General features: G+C 33.5%; 3 protein-coding genes across 8 annotated transcripts in view; all 3 read right to left on the reverse strand.

The window, feature by feature from the left end:
* The window catches only part of LOC130662411 (conserved oligomeric Golgi complex subunit 7-like), a 37,915-nt gene extending 36,129 nt beyond the window's left edge, over positions 1 to 1,786 (reverse strand). For 2 of the 4 annotated variants that reach the window (XM_057461280.1, XM_057461279.1), the window contains exons 1-2: positions 1,715 to 1,786; positions 657 to 749 (exon numbers count right to left, since the gene is read on the reverse strand). In XM_057461280.1, the coding sequence (XP_057317263.1) occupies positions 657 to 749; positions 1,715 to 1,717 (96 nt within the window). In that variant the 5' untranslated portion in view covers positions 1,718 to 1,786. The remainder of the gene's footprint in view (positions 1 to 656; positions 750 to 1,714) is intronic. The other 2 variants (XM_057461281.1, XM_057461278.1) reach the window with 1 other exon arrangement.
* A 7,569-nt stretch (positions 1,787 to 9,355) lies between these two features.
* LOC130662771 (calcium channel flower-like) lies at positions 9,356 to 13,270 on the reverse strand. Of its 2 annotated transcripts, XM_057461699.1 has the most exons (6): positions 13,140 to 13,270; positions 12,932 to 13,064; positions 12,167 to 12,245; positions 11,427 to 11,552; positions 11,119 to 11,226; positions 9,356 to 10,452 (listed from the first exon to the last, which is right to left on the reverse strand). In XM_057461699.1, exons 2-6 carry the CDS (start codon positions 13,056 to 13,058, stop codon positions 10,251 to 10,253), a joined length of 642 nt encoding a protein of 213 aa, XP_057317682.1. In that variant the 5' UTR covers positions 13,059 to 13,064; positions 13,140 to 13,270; the 3' UTR covers positions 9,356 to 10,250. The 2 variants fall into 2 exon arrangements, with proteins under 2 accessions (XP_057317682.1, XP_057317681.1); XM_057461698.1 differs by lacking the exon at positions 13,140 to 13,270 and having other exon boundaries at positions 12,932 to 13,070.
* A 23-nt stretch (positions 13,271 to 13,293) lies between these two features.
* On the reverse strand, positions 13,294 to 17,454 carry LOC130662772 (vesicle-associated membrane protein 4-like). Of its 2 annotated transcripts, none has more exons than XM_057461701.1 (6): positions 17,313 to 17,454; positions 16,968 to 17,011; positions 15,903 to 16,051; positions 15,731 to 15,810; positions 14,939 to 14,990; positions 13,294 to 14,198 (listed from the first exon to the last, which is right to left on the reverse strand). In XM_057461701.1, exons 1-6 carry the CDS (start codon positions 17,349 to 17,351, stop codon positions 14,170 to 14,172), a joined length of 393 nt encoding a protein of 130 aa, XP_057317684.1. In that variant the 5' UTR covers positions 17,352 to 17,454; the 3' UTR covers positions 13,294 to 14,169. The 2 variants fall into 2 exon arrangements, with proteins under 2 accessions (XP_057317684.1, XP_057317683.1); XM_057461700.1 differs by having other exon boundaries at positions 16,968 to 17,014; positions 17,313 to 17,377.
* Between the last annotated feature and the right edge of the window lie 2,632 nt (positions 17,455 to 20,086).

The raw sequence follows: 20,086 nt of genomic DNA on the forward strand, positions 1-20,086 counted from the left end.
GCTACAAGCTTTATGCTTATGTAATTGTCTGATAGCAATATCAAACACAATGTGAATAGAGGATGTGCATGTTTTCTGAGGGTGCCAATGAGGAGAAAAAAGTCATTAAATTCATTCCATCTTAGACATGCTTTCAACCTAAAACATTTCACATTTCTCTGACAGTGGTAACTAAAACCTGTTTTAGACTGCACAAACTACAGAGATGATTGTAATTTGTAGTTTCCTCAACCCTAATCAATCCAGGGGTCAGGGGGTCCAGTTGATTCTTTAATAACTCTTTTTTGCTCAGCTGCATGACTAGGATACTTTGAGTTTTAATATTTATCTATAGGACACCAGCATGCCAAATTTTTAGGTTCCATACCTCTCAGAGAAGTGAATATTGGCTATTTCTCAAAACTATCCCTAAAAAGCTCTATGATATCCATATAATCATGAAACTGTAATAACTTTGTTTTTAAAAAAAACCCGAATCGAATAGGGATTGAGTGGCCGTTATATACACAAAGTTTGACGATAACATTAATATTGAAGTTTAAATTGACAGCAGCAAAAATTTAACATTCAATTAACAAGTTTAATTTAAAACTGTATTAAAGTGATAAATCTACAATAATACGGTATATTATTTCACAATAAACAAAATTTCTTACATCTACAGAAGTTGTACTGTCACTGTGCCTTCTTAATGCATTATTAATCCATTCCTTCATATCAAAGTTATCATCGGAAAATTTAGAAAAGTCCTAAAAGAAAATTGCTAATTAACAAACAGAATACCTAATTACAAAACTGGGCAAAAAAAAGTTGAGGCAATCACACTCCTATCCAGACACATTAGTTGATTTAACTGTGAAGAGGAATTTACACAGGATTTGTGGTGGGTTATTTTGAAAGTGCATTAAACATGTGCTTCTTATGGCAACCCTTTAAAATTTGTTTACAGAATTCAAGATAATGCTTGCCTGATCTTGTTTTGACAGATATTTTTTAGCACATGCAGAAATGGTTTAAGGAGATTTTAACTAAACATCTTCTGTGTAAATTAGACAAGTTTGACTGCATGAGTAGTAAGGTTTTTTAAAGTTTCCATAGGCTTAAAGGAATATATATATACGTCTATTTACAAAAAAAAACGATAAAAAAGTAGTGCAGGATTGTTTTTCAAAAAATAATTTCACAAAATTTTTCAGGTCTCTAATTTGTGAAAATGAGTTAACCATTCAGGGTGAAAAGTTGACCTTTTGTCTATAAGGCATTGAAGTTCCAAAATTCTATATGTCCCAAAGTGTCAATTAAAGTTTCCCAGGGTTTCTTTTTAATATATTTTATTCAAAACTTTTCTCTGACCTTTACTATACTTTATTTGGTTCTTTTTACTGCTTACTTGCTGAAATTAACTTTTTAGAATTTATTTTAAACTATACAGTAAAAGTTTTTATTGCATTATTTTTTCCAAAAGCAAACATAATGCCACATACATACACGCATACCCTGAAGAAAGTTCAATAAATTTATATTTCTCTGTATCATTTTCCCTGATTTATAGAATGGAACAGAAATTTTGATGCCTTGAGGCACAACCTGTTATTTCTTCCTTTATTCAACGGTTAATTTTACACACTTAATAAACTCAAGGGTACTTTTGTATTAGCTAAATATCAAATAGATTAGGACAATGTTAAAAACAAATTATAAAAAAACTACGTACCATTGCATGTGTGTAAGTTTGAAATATATAAACACGTTGCTTGTTTTCCTGTCAAGACAAACATTTTAGAAACAAATATATACACAAAAAAATTGTAAAACATAAAAATTCTTATTACACACAGCATCAAGAGAAAAAATTATTTTTTGTAAATTATAGAGGATACAAATTATTTAAATAATATCTAGAAGTCCTTTAAAAATCTTTTTTATTATTATAGCATATAATATTTTGCCATTTTTTGCAAAAAAAATCAGTGGCACAACATTGCAAGTATAATTTTAGAAGCTAGATTTTAGACTATATTTTAGTTCCTTGTTGCGTATGATTTTATATTATAAGAGAAGATTCTAGATTATCTTATTGCACCTAATACTAATTCTAAAGTCCTTTGTGACTTGTCTAACCCTAGGTATAAAAATGAGGGTTTATACAAAGTGAATCTTCTCAGATCTATACAAATGAAGCCTAGTGAATTGTACCACTGCCACAAAGAAAATAACGTCAGCAGGCCGGGTAAAAAAGAAAATTCAGATGAGTGAATGTTTACAAAGTTCTGCTCTTGTGGGTACATCCTGACAGGCAAGAAAAGGAAGACCACACAGCCTAATTGGCTATTTAGGTTAATTAATAGAATTTTAGGAACTATATATATTTATTCACATTTGTGAAAAAATTCAAAATAAAATCAGATATAAATTGGAAAAAACAGTCTGAAAAATGATAAAAACTGTTAACAGGTTTGCCAGTAAGATGCGTTCAATCCTCCGTTCAGTATGACTGTGCCACCAAAGGATTCCTGAGCATCGTCGACAGAAGTTTCCCGGGCAATCACAAGTTTAGAAAATTTTTTAACAGAAACACTCTAAATGTCAGCTATGGTTGTGTTCCACACATGGCCAAAATTGTTTCCATTCACAACAAAAATATCCTGAGTGATGCCCTCAAAAGAAACCAAGAAAAAAAGACATATAATTGCCAAAATAAAAATAATTGCCCACTAAATGATACGTCTTGATGAGAACGTAATCTACGAGTAGATTACGATATCTGCTAATTATAGGGAAAACATTACATTGGACTAACTGGTGAAACATTTAAGGACCATTGATCTCAATGCAAAATTAAAACATTTTGCCATGCCACAAATCATATAGCGACCCACCATAATTTTCTTCCCTTGTCCCAACATTAAAGAAATGTACATTATAGGAAGTAAGTTTCAAGCCAGCAGGTTATAGTGGCGAGAACGAAATTTACTTCTCATTGGCAAAATTGTCTGTTGAAATTGGTGACTACAGTATACCTGTTACCTTGTGCTGGAGACTGGGTTCATAATCCCCTAGGTGGCAATACAATATGAGCGAGTCAATGATACCAGGGGTAACCATAAGCATTTGGAGGACGTGATCACACACTGCAGGGAGTTGTCTGGTAGACCTCAGACCCTATAGTGAGGGTAAACATAGAGAGCTAGTTGAGACAGAACTATTAACTTAAGAAGTACACCATCAGGAAGGTAGGTCATTTTAATGACGTCATCAATTTTAATGAAGGTGGGTATTTAATAGAAATACGTTTTAGAGTTACATTTTAACACAGAAGAACAATTATGTATTGGGTATACTGCAGTGATTTTTTTCCTGCAGTTTATTTACATGGTCATTTTTTCATGAGACATCAAATGTTTGGCTACTAATAGAGGCAGTTGTACTTAAAATTTGCATGTTTCCATAAATTTTAATACTGAGTTTAAACACGATAAAAAAATCATATTAAATTGGATCCAAGAATATATTTTGATTGTGAGATCCCACATGTAGCAGTTTGCCTGACTGCATTTTATTTATCTACTGCAGGGTTTGGGCAAAGTTTCAGGGATTGTTGAATTCTTGCAGGTGGAATAAGTTAAACACTCCGGATAGCACTGTCCCTAATTTCCCTTACATGGCTTGGGTTATATAACTAAGGGCTATGGTAACATCATACATTCCAACCCTACTAAGTCGAGTGGAAGACCCTTGATATTTGGGCAATACTCTCAATCTAACGATGGAATGGTAGAGTTTCTGATTTTTTCCACGGATCAATAAATTTCCCTTCATCAAAAAGTAATATAATGTATATAGCTAGTCAAAATGTAAATTTAAAAATTCAAAATCTGGGGACGAGGTGGAGCAAAACAGAATTTGATCGAATCAAGGGGCACTGGAAACAAATTTGTAAAAATCAAGCTACAGCTACGCAAATTTTTTGTTGTTAAATCATCAGGAAAAAGATCAAAGATGGGGTTTTCTGGCTTTCTACAAAATACAAATCTCAATTTTTTTTCCTTCAGGCCTCTACCCATAGTTAGGATCTAATGCAGGTCAATTTAGGCATCATTATATCGATTTTGGGGATATCCAATTTGAGCGCCCAAAATAGAGAGATGAAAACTGCGTTACTTCTTGTAATGATGGATAGGGAAAAAATGTTGTGGTAACAGTTTTAGATCTTGTAAGTTCACTTTAAAATATTACCTGTTTGATAGAAACTAATTAAGTTTCTTGTTTCCTGAAAAGGTTGAAAGAGAATTTGAGCGCCCAAAATAGAGAGATGAAAACTGCGTTACTTCTTGTAATGATTGATAGGGAAAAAATGTTGTGGTAACAGTTTTAGATCTTGTAAGTTCACTTTAAAATATTACCTGTTTGATAGAAACTAATTAAGTTTCTTGTTTCCTGAAAAGGTTGAAAGAGAATTTAGGGGATTACTGACCCCCAAAGTAATTTCCTGGATTAACCCCTGATAGTAGGCCCTCAGAAAGACTCTACTTAAACAAATCTAAAGGCTGAAATGTAACATTTACTTGCCCATATTAAATCTGCACCAAGTGAAATCAAACCCCCAGTGTCCCACACAAAGTAAGAGTTACTGTGGGCCGTTTGATGTCGAAGGGAGTTTTCTGGTATGGCGCAGACTTTAATATTGGGTTTGCGTAGCTCAAAATGAGCATTAAATATTAAGTCATTCTTCTGGTCGCCAAATATCACGCAATACTTTTTAGGGTAGGCATTATGATTTAAGGGAAAACATGTCGTTTACGCAGTAAGTTTTTTAATATATCAGGTGTAAATTCCTCTTAAAATCTTTGTTTAAGGTGAGTTTTTGCTAATTTAGCTTTACTTTACTTCAGATATATCTGTATAGTTCTTGTTTAATCTTGTTTAATTAATTTCTCCTATGAGAGTTTTATCGTAGAAGATTGTGTTTTCCCTTAACTGAAAGTGGCACCACGTGACACTCTGACACTGAGAGAGTGGCCTATCCTAGAAATAAGAGAGTGTATATATTAATATATCCCTCGATATTTGTGGGGATAGCCATCTAAATAAAATATGCAAATCATCTATCTCTAATGGCATGAATAACATTAAGCTTGAACAGTATTTGGTACAATAGCTTTTTTGGTACAACATTTTTTCAAATGGGGACAACGTAGTGTATATTCGTACGCACTTTTGCCCATTTTTGCGTATGTATATGTTCATCCTCTATTCGTACGTAAAGTGCTTTAGGGTTAGGGTTAGGGTTAGGATTCTTTTTCCTTTTTTCTACGTATGAATAGCGCTACGCACTATTAATACGCACTTTATGTCATATTAAAGTGCGTACGAATATACAGTTCCTGGGGACAACACAACAACAACATTAATCGCCATTATTATTATCATCACGTGTAAACAACATATCGAAAAGATCCGAAAAATCCCGAATATTTTAGTCACACAACTTCGCTTCCGCGACCCCCTTCTGTCTATGGATGGTACAACCAACCGGGCAGTAGGTTCGCGATAAAAGAAAAAACACTTTATTTGATCTATTTAACACAAGTTTGTTAGTTAAACTCTTAATTAGAAAGCCTCGGATTTTTTTTGACATTGAAGAATTTATGTCGTAGCATCTAGTGGGCGTTAATTTTTTAGCATTTGGTTTTGGACATTAATCACGAAGGGGCGTGAAGAGAAGTCCGCAAATAACCTCTCAACCTTCAACTGAGCATTCCTGGAAAAATATCTTTTGCAGTATAAGGTCTTCTCCACCCTTGAATTGGTGTTTAGGCAGAATTAAGATTACATTTCCATTTCATATGTCTAAATAGTTTATTTTCATTTCAGAATGAAATTAAAATTCTCAGCAGAAAATTTAAAATCCGCCATTCAAAATTCATTCAGCATGAAATTAAAAAAAAAAAACAGAAATTCCACGTTGACTATGTATAGCGTTGTGTTTACAAAAAGTAACGTATGCTCACGTAATTAAAGTGCTGAAATAGCGATAGTGTGTTGGTCAAAGACATGTTGATATTAGATATGTTAACATCCCGCCGCAATGATCTTGATCCACGCAGGCATAGCAATGTCGATTCGGACTAACGAAAAGCAAATTTTCGTTCTGACAAACGTCATAGCGATAAACGTTGGTATACCACGTTTATCTGCTATCAAGACGTTGATAGAATCTCTTGCATTCTCTTCCCAACCCACCGTGCGTAGAAAACACCAAACGTGTAAAAGAACCATTTTCAACCTGCAAAACCCTTTCGTTGTATGACCTTTTCTTTTCTTGCTCATTCCTTTCATAGCAACGTTTGATTTCTGTGTTCCTATACCTCTGGGCGTTAAGGTCAAAGACTCTGACATCGCAGAATACCCGTTGGTCAGGAATCCAGAAACCAAGTGCGCTTATATCTAATCGAGCTTCATTGGATGTGATCGCACTTTTCTGGATCAAAGCGTTCGTTTTGTAATGAAGCAAGCATGGATTCAATTCGTACGTCTTTACACACTTTTTTCAAAAGCTGAGCAGTTATATCACGAACTTTGTTATGACGTTGTGTGACAAACCCACCCTTTTTGAAGGATAACGCATGAGCAACATCCAACATGCACATTCAAATGGTAACCTGGGTAATTCCCAGTTATATCGAATTCTCAATGCGTCGAAAAACTGCTCCTTTGTGAGGTAGTAACCACTCTATTTTATTGGTAGAGTCGTCAACCAGTTTGACGCACCTACTTCTTAATTTGCTTCGTTCTGCCTTTTAGCACTTTTATCCATTTGGACCACAGTCCTTGTAAAATGTTTTGATGGCTTTTATTTCTCTCAGAGTTTATTTGGCTTTTCGTTTTGCTGATCTCGTTCGCATTTTCACTTTGTCTGAGAAGAATATTTACGAGCTCCGTCGTCATTTTCCGAGAATTCTCGTATTCTGTGTCAGAAACATTCTCAAGGATTTTTATTCCTAGGCCCCAAGACCCGTGGTGGCAAGGACATTAGCTTCCTCTCTACAGCGTTTACAATATGACACCAGTAATCGCCGGCAGCAGTTGGTGTCTTATTACACTTTCCGCTGGTCGCAGTAATGATGATATTACTGGGATGGTCCGTAAATAGTATGTGAAGCGATGTTGATATCCACTAACATAGGAAGTGTAAGTTGCTTGTGGGTCGATAACAACTATTTCTGAAATTATTGTGATTTCTTTCACCCATTTCACGACAATGTCTTCAACGTACTCGTTTCGGAAAGTCTCACTCCCAATAACTGTTCCGAGATGTCGTTCTCCTGTACATTGGATGTTTGTTTCTTTGAAGTGTGTTTTTGCTCCTTCAATGTTCTTATCTTTGACAATTTGCCATGATTTCTTTGGCTGTGGTTGGCAATCGAATTTTGGGCCTTCCACAATGAGCTCGTCCCACCATTTCCGAATGGTGGGAAAATTTTAAATAGCAGTTAGGTCGTCAGCAAAAGCTACCAATTTCATATCAATATTAGCAATGTTTTTCATTCTATCAAGTAATAATGTGAGTCCTATTGCGTAAATGGCCATCCCCAACGGGTCGCTTGAGTGGTACCTTCTCTTGAACTCAGTTCAGTTCCACCAATCACAAAAAATCTCGCAGGCTTTATGTAGCAGTTGTTGATGTATGTTGCTAGAATCGGGCAAATGATCTTGGTATTATTAAGTGTTGCACTACGGTTCAAGCTATTGAAGGCATTTGCAGCATCAACTAATAAGACACATTCGGCTTCTTCACTAGAGTATGCATCTTTCATTGCATGTATAGCAGCTTCGCACCCAGATTCACGACCGGAGCACATCTGAATTTTTGAACAAGATTCAATAACATCATTCTTTGATGCGTACTACGTCTTTTCCAATAATGCGTCTAAAACCTCTCCTACTCCGATAGGTCTAAGACCAGGGTTCTTCTCTAAAGGCACAAAACGACATCCTAAATACGCCTCTAAAGAATTATCGTTTAAAGTCTGGTAAAGTCTTCTTGCAAACTTAGCTATCGCTTTCTGTAAATCTGTTCCAGTGTCTCCATAAACTTTAGACGCTATGATTTTGATCCATCCATTCGCATCCATTCCAGATGGTCCGGAACCGCCTTTTGTTGTCTTCGCTGCTCGCATTATTATGTCTTCGTCAATGACGTCATGTACAACGGCATTAACTGATTTTATCGGACCTTGTATTACCGTGTCTTCGTTTGATTCACTTCCTTCAGGATGTTTTTGTCGTAGTATTTCAAGAGTTTCGTCATTCAAAGGAAGTATCCCTCCAGTGATATTGTTCGTCACCACATTAATCGCTTTATGAACATCTCCTTTTTTGCATGTGGTACCGGAACTTCCTGAAAATAACTGCAATATCTTGCTTTTTTATTACTTTAGGTAGTCGGCTTTGAATCGTCTGTACCTCATCCATTAAGCTCATAAAATCTCCTTTAAACCATTGTGTTAGACGTCTGTTTAATGCTTCTACGTGCTCCTTAAATTTCAATGCTTGTGATGGTTTTTGCATCAGCAGAGCAGGCATGATATGTATAGCTTTTAGAGGTGTGTTTTCAATTCAGGAATTGAGCAATCTTGTGGTCTCACGTATGTAGAATTTACCTGCGTTTCCATTACACAGCATAAACAAGTTTCGTTTCCTATAAACAATTCTGCTGTAACATTCCTCGATGTCTTTGACTGCTTCACTGTCTTTAACAGTACTCCAATAAAACTTTTCTGGAGCATCAGAAAAATGATGTAGAGATGAAGCTGCGTCTTCGGGAACGCTTTATTGTTGATTTGTATCCTGTTGTGTTTGTGCAATGTTCTGTGTCAACAATTTACAATACTCTATGCGTTTTAAACTTTCGGTGACATTTCATACACGGGAAAGTCTCTTGACTCTGCTCAACACTATCAATTCTTGAATTAGATGACGATGGTTGCGTATGACCTCTTTTATCCATTTTCATCCAACAAACTGAAAATGATGTTTCGTCGTTACTTCAATCAATTCTTCGCCTTTTGACACTTAATTGAAACTTGCATGACGGATCATTTACTTCGTTCGGATCAATCGGCATTGGAGACGTCCGTTATCTTTAACCGTTTTTTCGTCTTCATTTCACCATGGGCCTAAAAAAACTCGCTTGTTCATAAAATGATAATATCTATATTGTTCAACGACAATGACCGAACAGATGATGGTAATATTTTTAAGCTACAAGGTTCTTTTTTTATTGTTTTTTTATTTTTAAAAAAGCTGAGACAAACGATTTAAAGGGTTAATGGCAAAGAGAGAAAATACAATTAAAATTGAATACGTATTTTCTAAAAATATAGCTACAAAGGTTTCCGTTGATATGAGTACACTCTCTAGTTCATGAACATAATGCTTTTGAGAAGACATGAGAATTCTCAAAAGTATGGTAAAAATATAAATCAAAAAAGACACCAAAATGCTTTCAAAAAGAGTTGCCAGCAGAGTCAAACTTTCTGCGAAATTTGATTTCTGAAAACTCTTAATGATGAGCCCTTCGTATAAGTATTAAAAACAATCCAGTATTTACAAAAATTATTTATAAAAGAAAGCAACGTGTTATAAATAAAATGAAATACAAAAATGATTTTGAAACAAAAAAAAGCTTATAAATAATAAAATTAAAAATACACAATTTTATCGCAACAAACAAACCATGTTGTTGAGCAAAACAATTATAAACCACAGTTATTTCTTGACGTGAAGATCGACGCAGAATTTTTGTACTGTAACAGACATTTACCGAATTTTAATTGTAGTAAACAGTTACACCCAAATAATGTCAAAAACCTTTTCAGACAAAAGAATTGTAATAATGTTCCGTGATATGCTCTTTCGCTCCCCTAGTCAATTTTGTCGGGTTTTTTACCTTACGCTATCTCGACGAAAAGGAAATTGGAATTGCGTAAAAATTAAAGTGCAGTGGCTGAGTTTTTGACAAGGTTACATTTTGACGTTATTCACGAACACAAATTATTGCCTACTGGTAAAAAAAATCCAACAGTTTTTAACATTATTTAAATGCGCCGCCGGAAATTTCAAGAAAAATATTTTTTTTATTGATAAATAAATCAATCACCATCTGTAGTCAACGTGTGTTAATTAGTGACACAAGTTAATTATAAAAAACAAATCATGAAATATAAAAACCTAGCTAAGAAATAAAATCATGTGTTAGGATTTGCTCTTGGTTTGTTCTTCTTCGGTCTGCTTTTGCGACCGGCTTGTTTTGTTGCAGCAGCATTTGTTTTCAACTGATTTAAAGTGTTATGTGTGTAGGTCACAGCGTTGTACGTGTATGAAGCGTTCTTTTTTTGCTCTTGATATTTTTGACGTGCAGCACCCTCCAATCGCTGGTATTTGTTACTTCTGAAATACAACAAAGGTAAGTAAGATTACGAATGTCAAAAACATGAAATAATAGCAGAAAAAAGAAACTTATCAGCACAACTTTCATCTTTTTAAGTGAGACCGTGTACGAAAGGGTAAAACGTATGCCTATTTGCATAAGAGCTTGATCAGTAAGGACGACATAAATAAATTAGTCCTATAATATTAGGTCTCCAAAAAACATCATATAATAACAAGACCGGCCTAACTCCCAAGGAATGTTAATATTTTCGCAACGATAGTTCAAATTTAGGTCCTGTGGGAAGTATGGCTTTCGGCAGCCGTAACTCTGCAAGACGAGATCTAAACGTCTGGCCTGAAATCTAATCAGAAGATTTTAAAAAAGAGCAAAAACTTGATATTGTAGGCTCGAGATACAGTAAGAAATTTTTTCACGTTTTAAGATCGAAAAAAATTTTGCAGTCCGGAAAAATTAAATGGAAATTCGATTTTTTTCAAAACATTTCAGCATTGTAAAGGCAGTTTTGTCCCATGTTTGATGCTACAAAAAAGCTTGGAATAGATACATCAATTTCAAGACAAAAAAGAAAAAGTTCTTAAAAATCTCAATACGAGATTGACTTTTCTATGATCGACAATATGTGTCAAATATTTTTCGTAATAACAATGAAACATCACGCTTACCTGACTAGACAAGTTAAAAAAAAGTACAACAATGCTAACATGATAACAATAACAGATGAGATCAACGTCTTCACACCAAAGCATAAGCTTAATGGAGGTATTACAGATCTAAGAAACAAAAATAAATAAATAAATAAATAAATGGAGCACAAAAAATAAGTGGATTTTCAACACACAAGACTCAAAAACTTGATGTTAATACATTCACGCAAGTTGTGGCTGTGAACGCATATAAATATTTATAAAAGTAGAATTCTTTTGAGTGTACTTAACTTCCGGATTATGAGAATATATGAAAATACACTTACACAAAATACATCAAACCTCTCGCCCAAAATGGAAATTTTGTTTCGAATTTATCACAGCAGTTATTCTTAGCACCTGGACAAATACAGCACGCACACTCCATAATGATTATTACAATACCTACAACTCTAAAATAAGAAGTATAAAGACGAAATGTATAAACAAAATAAGTTTGTCGCCCAATGACTAAAGCAATTATAAAATTAGTGAATTTACATTGTATAAAAATGCCGAATAAAAGTTATGTCCAGTCAAAGGGACCACCGGCACTTTGTCACGTACAAATAGGGTTAAACCTAAAGTTCTTGACAATTTTCTTACAGATCAAAGAAATCGCTAATATTTCAGACTTTTCCAACATTTTTCAAAATGTTGGAAAATTCTTGATATGCCTGAAAGAATGGACACTTTGTCCTCAGCTAGAGAGGAACGAGAGGGTCTAAAATATCACAAAGTCAATCTTGGATGACTAAGGATGATCTCAGCGAACTAATAATTCCGCAAAGCCACCGTCTGTAAGAAACCAGATATAATGTATGGTTAAAAGATGTTTTAAATTTTCCATACAAATGAACGAATGTAGTTTCTTAATAAAAAGAAAAAATGCAAAAAACTGTATATATAAAGAAGAATGAAACAAGGTTGAGATACGGTGGCTTTCCTGAATGATCATATTGTAGAGGTAACCATGAACAACAGCTGCACAACATGCACTGAAAGCTTTCACACAAAAGTAACTTACATCATATATGCTCCAGCTCCTTGGCATTTTCCATCAGCGCCAGACTGAACTAATAAATACCCACCGTTACTAACGTACGCTAAAAATAGATCAAAAAATGAGTTTATACGACAGTTCCAAAAATATATATATACATATCAATGCAACTTTTCTTAAATTATCACTGTTGATAATGAAATGGTTGTTGTTGTAGCTGTTGTTGCTATTATTGTTACTGAAACACAGTTTGAAGTTGCAAAATATTATTATCCCTAACATATCAAGGTCAATTACTTTCACTTGGTTGCTCAGATTTCGATGAAAGACATGTCCATCAATTAATTAGTGATAAATCTGAATGAAATTTTTGTCCATAGTCACGACATTAAAGCTACTTGTTTACCGTGCAAGAAAAAACGTATATTTTTACAAAAACAAAAGGTAAGGAGTGACTGCAAGCGTTTGCATGATGATAAACGAGTGCACGAGCTTATCGTCTTGCTGCAACACTTAGGTCAAATTGGAAGATGGCAAACTTAACAGATTTAAGCAGGTATATTACTTCACAATAATGACAGGAAACAATTTTTAAAAATATGGATTTATGAACTATTCACCGGAATAAATATTAGGATTCAAAGCTTTTGTTGTTGTTTCCACTTTTTACTTGATCTCGATTGAGTTAGATCAACTTAAATCATAAAATTCAGGAAAAGTCAGGTAATAAAAATATACAATAGTCACACAAATCACACACACAATCATAGTCATACACAGACTACTCACAAATTCCAGATATTAAACCCCAAACGCGTGCTACAATTCGTGGCAAGCCAACATCTCGATCACGCTCAGCATGGCGGGACTCCACATTAGCAACATTCTTGTTTGCATTTCTTGTTTGTTTAGACATTATGCACTATATAGCAAACAATTTAATTTAAAAACAATCACATATACACGAAACACAAATCGTCAAATACATTTTTCTAACCTTAATGTTCCATTATTAGTACATAAAACTTCTATTATAAAGCAGTCTTCACATTTTGCAATATGCACATCAATTTGACAATGAAGAAGAGTTAAAGTTAACCTGATCAGTTGTAATATACAGATCAAAAAATATCATCAACAAATACATCATGTCACTGATGTCTAACATATCATTCGTTACATAAACAGTTTCTCTTACACATAAGGTCGAACACAAAAGCTTTACAAGAGTTCTTATATTTAAATATTATCAAATGCATATCAAAAACATTTTCTGTTTGTTTACATAATAAACACATAAGAACTCCACCTTAAATGTCAAATAAAATGTCTGGTACCTGTAATGAACACTCCAATAGCACGTAACTGTTAAATACTCGTCACACATATAACAGTTGGGAAATTATATCATAATAAAAATGTCGATATTAAGTATAGCGTACTTACAGATCACAGTTAATGAATATTCTACGTTTGCTTAATAAACAATAATGTGAGTGAATTTAAACAGGTCATCCATTTCTTATGTTTTATTAATCCGTCTTTAAAATTTGATAAACAAAAATTTTTTGTCTTCTGGTACATACAAAAATGCCTTTGTAAACATGTCAAAAAGATATGCTACTTAATATATCCTAAAAATACTAATGGATTTTTATAATACACGAAATTAAGGACTAAACTTGTAGTTAAATAACTGTCTAATATCATTTTCACACAAAAAATATTTTATAAAAATAAGATTCTATATTCATTCTTCTAATAAATACATAATTTAAAAAGTAAACCCAGCATAATTCACCAGCATATACATACAGATGTATATGAGCAATATAGAACAGAAAAATACACAGAAGTGGAAACCAAAATCAAGATTATTATTCTAGTTTCTTGCAAGTGGACTTTCAGCAGATGTATAGATATCCAACTACGATCGATTTGAGTGACTTTTCCCAAAATTTCTTCCAAAGTGTTTTTTCCACATAACTCTTCATACCCATTTCGAATTTGAGCACTTAAATTTTCATTTATTTCTTGCTTTTGACAACAATGGAAACTAAAGTTGAGATTTTATAAATAATTCAGATAAATATATCTATTACAAATACAGAGGCTGATACAGAAATTATTTTTGGGTGTCTGACGGGGAAGTGTTGTTAACATAATGGTATTAATTTATCTAATTGCTTTGTCGGCACAGCGAGATGTTTAGAAAAATATGTATGCATGGATTAAATATGTTTTGTTTTAGTCTTCTGCGTATATTGTCTCTTCCTAAAAATATATGTTCTCCATAGCTAAAAATCTGAAAATATTCTTAGTAAAAAACATTTTTCAAACATTTTAAAACTGTCTCTATTTTGGATGCCCAAATGAAATGTACTCAAAATTGATATACCAATCTCTAAATTGACCTCAACCAGCTCCTAGCACAAAAATTGTTTTAAAAACTACATATGAATTGAATTTATATAAAAATACATATATCATGAACAGTAGATATGCTAGAATAGTATTAAGGGAATGAATTAATGGTTCTATTGAGAAAGGTGGCTTCAACAGCATTTATTATGGCAAAACTATTTACCACATATTCCTTCTCATTGATAAACCTATTAATATCTTGTCTCATCTTGTCTGCTATGTTAAAACATAGATATGAATGTTTTGTAATTTTACCATGTTATATGTAGCTATAGTAATGATTTTAAGTTAACCTTGAATGACAGCCTACGTGTTAACCTACATTGCCTTTGAAATTATTTTAGCATGATTTTTTTGACACAAATAACTTACTGATCACAACAAGTAAGACTGCTGCCACAACTGAACCAAATATCGCTTTCATCTTAAAGAAAAATAAATATCAGTAAAACAATTGCACTTGTATATTTTTGTATTAAATTGCAGATTATGTCCTAAATTTTCTGCTACCAATGAAAGTGGAGTCTTTCCAATTCAATTTATTTCATATTAGCAAAAAAGTGCAGATCTAACATGTCATTTGCCTGCTTTATGTCAGCAAACCTGTGTTTCATGACATATATATATATTTGTTTAGCAATTGCATGCAACTATACACAAACAGCAGTTAAATTAAGAGAGGAAATGAGAGCAAAACTTTCGTATAAGTTCAAGTTTCATCCATATTAAAAAAGAAAACATGTCGGAAAAATTTGCCAACATCAATCACAAATTTTTATTAACACGTCTGTATTGCTAAGTGCTGATGTAAATTAGAAAGGTCGAAGTAACATATCATGACCTAAAGAGGTTTATGCATAGAAATTGGACATTCGAATGAAAAATACAGACATTCCCGAATAAGGTTTAGTTATTCAGTGTAAAGGTCTGATGGAGTAGGATAATTTATAAGATGTATTTAAACGATTCTAGTGAGAGTAAGACCAGAATTAACACTATATAAGGTTAGGATGTAGTCATTTTCAAACCTTTCCACCAGACAAGGTGGACAAGGGATTGGTTCATAGTACATACTTCTAATTCAAGCCCTATAATTTCTGTCGCACTTTATAAAAAGGAGAGAAAATAGCAGTGTAGAACCAGATTGAAAAAGAATATATCTACCTTGCAGTTCTGCCACCACAGTCGATTTTGGAGCTTTGTTGATGAGTTTTTAAACTGGAAGGCATTCATTTCAAAACTTTCTATAAAATTGTAAATGTCACTTTACAGAACTGGTAGGTTATTTTTTGCTAATAGATGATCATAGTAGCATAACAAAATAAAGATCAATTACCTGATTTCGCTTCTAGATCCTCAAGCCTTTCTCCACGATCTAAAACTTTGCCTAAATTTGTTCTCATAACATTCATTGCACCTTCCAGTTCATGTTTCACCTTTGAAATTGTATCAGGTTTTTTCTTGGGGGAATTTGAACGTTCGTATCTAAATAATTAAAGTTTATAAAAAGTAAAGTTTGTAAAGTTTATTACATATCATATGACTTCTTACTACCAAGGGGAGGGGCACAAAAATACAGAATACATTTCTTATTAGGGAAAAATTAATGTCAGCCTTTGGCTTTTATTACCCACTGTTTAGTGTTTTTAATATTGAAATATTTCTACACTAATAAAATTATTAAAACAAGATTCTAGAAAGCTTAAGTATTGTTGTTAAAGTTTATAATTAAATAATGGTAATGTAATGTGATCCTAAAACATTCTGTATTCTGTACCATTCTGTATTCTCATACTACCATCCAACTAATCATATTCTTGTTAGCTCATTTTTTTTTTCCATTTAAATTTAATGAGATCGTATGAAGCCTAATATCACCATTATCGCACCAGAAAGCAATTACAAATAGATTACATTATATATTTTACAAATTACTGGTTATAAACTTCCACGTCTAACAAAAAACCCAGAACAGGTTTTATGTCACTGCAAATATCTTATGGAGAAACATAGACAATAAAATTTTTTTTCCACACAGTGTGCTGGTAAAAAATAGGCTTCTTCTTGTTTTGCTTGAAAAGAGAAATCTTCAAAAAGATGTAATATCTGGGGCTGAAAATTACTTTGTTTTGCTCTTCACAATCACATTAACAAAACGAAATAAGAATAGTGCTAGTAATTAGTTGGTTAGATAAATGGACTTATATATTGTTTAGTTTTTTCTCTTGAATTAAAAACACATTAAGCCACAGCCAAGCACTGTATATTGGAGGCACTAACCTGACTATATTGGCCTCCCTCACAAATAATTTCAACATCAGCCCATATTCTCAAGTAACATTCCCATAGACAGTTACCATTTCATATGTATTTCAATGTATAAATAAATAGGTATACTTACAGTTCTTCTTCACTGTCATCGTCATTTCCAGACAACAATGGAACCTGCTGACAAAACAGATTTAGAGTCAGAGTTGGTAAGGATTTTACCTGTTAAGTAATTACCAATTAGCATAGCTATTTTAATAAAACACTGCATTTATTTTTGAAGTTAAAGTCTATTACTATCAAGACTTTTATTTCTACAGTAAAAACATTTATTTTCTTACACAAGGTTGGATGCATCACTAAAAATTTTCATTTAGACACACCAAAAAGTCCTTATAAGGACTTGAGGTGGGCAGGATTGTCAACATGCTTTGTCAAATAACAGAGTTCAATTCGATATACAAATAATCTATTTTACCCTTGTGTAGCCAGTATCACTTCTTGATCCAAATACCATGATTACTTTTTTACGTCATCTAAAGTACAAAAATTGATAAATACCCATATTGACATATTAAAAACAACAAGTGTAGCTAAAATTTATACCAATTCTATAATTTTACATAATATACAACTTGTTTCTGCCAAAAACTTAATTTGATCATGTTGTTTTAGGTTTTCATATGATTTCAATGGCCCTTTTTTATGCAATGATTTTGTATGCATATCTTGAAAGACCCTTAATGTTAACTTCAAATTAACAAGAAAATATTTATAAGTGCATACAAGGGCCAGGGCATTAGGACCAGCTTGAAATCAGAATTTTGTACGATGTTGTTCTTCAATAGGCTTCAATAACAGCAGTGACCTTAAATTTAGAAAGTTGAAATCAGGCCAGTTGGTCTCCTTTATTCTATTTTCCTTTTTGAACAAACCCATGTAAACATTGTTTTTTTATAAGCAACTGGTTGCTACAAAACTGGGGCTGAAATATGGTCAAAAATTAAGCAACTGCCTAGGCTGAGTTTTGGCAGAGTGGTAAGCAACTTAGGCTGAATTCTACTACACACTTAGATCAGTCTTCCACAAGAAGAATCTGTACAAAAAATTGCAAAAACAACATTGGTTACTGACCATAACCCTCTTCTGTCCTTGATATTTACTAAATCAGAATTTTTTTCCCACATATTTATTTGAGTGAAATAAAAAATAGTTGTAATGTTGATTTACCCTATTTGATGCTACTTTAAACTCATTGCATGTGTCTGCTTTTTTACTTGCTCAATGAGATTCCAGGTTATATTACAGATGTATTTGTACAAATGAAGCAACCATTAAGCAACTTTGAGGCTGAAATTGCAAAAACGCCTTAGCAACCCCAGGCTGAAATGGAGTTGCTTATAAAAACAACAATGTTTACTTGGAAAAAGGGGAAAGCACTATACAGTACCGCCTGAATGTAATGTTACATGTACACGCATTTCACAATGTCGCGTAACGATGTGATGTTTACATAAAAAAAACTTTATGTGTCTATTGTTATCACACGTATTTTGCATGTTTCTATTGTTATCTATAGGTGTGTGTGTTAACAATAAAATATCAGGCCTATCAATAAGAGGCGCACGATCGCTCCCGCGCACGCAAACACGCGCCTAATTCTGAAATATGCTGATCAATAAGAGGCGCACGATCGCTCCCGCGCACGCAAACACGCGCCTAATTCTGAAATATGAGGCCTCTGTGGAGTGATTTTTCACTCGCCTAGATTGATTCCATGTTATGTAGCTGAGCGATAATATCCTAAATTCCTGAGATTGTATTTTCTATTTTAGATAGAGTAGTTCATTTTACTAATCATAAACTGACCAACCATTCACGTTAGGTGCGAAGCGAAAACATATCGTTCCAGTAATGACCTTTAGATATTCCGTTTTGTGAATCTACTTTGTTACCAGACCCCGACATGCTGAAATCGGAATCGTACGAAGATACATCGACATGAAAAAGTTAGAAGTGGATGATGTTTATAGTCACATGGTCAAACGATGTTTTTGTAACGTAACAATTATGATTGATTCCATTTGTTTGTGAATGAAATATATTTCTTTTGTTTTCGTACTTTCAGTTATCAAATGTTGTTTTTTTCTATAGTTGTGTAACAAGACTTGTAATTTGTTTTGTTGATCACACCACGCGTATTTATGTGGAACCTGTTCTTGTAATAAACAAGAAAATGAGTAATGTATTTCTTTTGTTTTACATAACACTCCATCTCCCTGTTTCTCCATTCATTCAAAAATAGTTTTGTTATGGGAACATTCCTGGGTGAGAGCGTTCGAAACGTTATTCTAAAATAGAATAGAATACAGCAGGATCGTATGTTTTGAAAACTCGATTGCTATATTTATCTGAAATCATTATCGCGACATGTCTTCGTCAAAAAAAAGTATCAAAGGGAACAAAATCCAATTATACTTTCATGAAATGGGGTATTGATGATATTATCGGACATAAAACTTTAGAAGAAAATGGAAATAGATTTGTTAACTTCGTTTGGTGCAAACTTTGTGCGAAAAACAAGCCTGCTATTCTTCAGCATCTGAATTGCAAGGGACCAGTGAAGGAAGCTGTCCTGACATATATTGATGGGACAAGTTTCGTAACAAAACACTCTGTTACGCGACATATTTCCGGCGAAGGTCATTCTCTCGCACTATCGTGTGAGAAAAGTAAACCAAAGGAAGATCGATTACCATCAATCACATGTGTTAAGACGGGAGCTAGCGTTGACAAGGTTTGTTTCTACAAAATAGGGTTTTTCAAGTTTTATTTACTTTCACTCTAACACAATTACGTTCACTTCATATTTCATAGATCCAAACGACTATTGAATCAGCAAACGCAAAATCCGCGGCTGAGGCATATACGAAGCTTATTAAATGTGCGTATCACATGGCGATGGAACCGACAATGCCACACAAACACTTTGGTGTTTTGGTAAGTTGCCCTTATAAATATGTTTAAAGTTTTCGAAATAGGTAGAAACCATGTTCGAGTATTGTTTGAGTACGACCATTATTGTTTTATCTATCTGACTTTTCAGGTTAAATGCTGCAAGGAGAATGGTGTGCGACTCATAGAGAGGAAAGAAGACGGTCGTTCTGGACGTGAGTTTGTTAATTGCATAGCTGAGGCTGTCAGGGAAAAATGTGCAGTTGTACTTGCAAGTGGTTATTTTATGTCGATTCT

Source organism: Hydractinia symbiolongicarpus, chromosome 10, assembly GCF_029227915.1.
Source record: "Hydractinia symbiolongicarpus strain clone_291-10 chromosome 10, HSymV2.1, whole genome shotgun sequence".
Taxonomy (NCBI): Eukaryota; Metazoa; Cnidaria; class Hydrozoa; order Anthoathecata; family Hydractiniidae; genus Hydractinia; species Hydractinia symbiolongicarpus.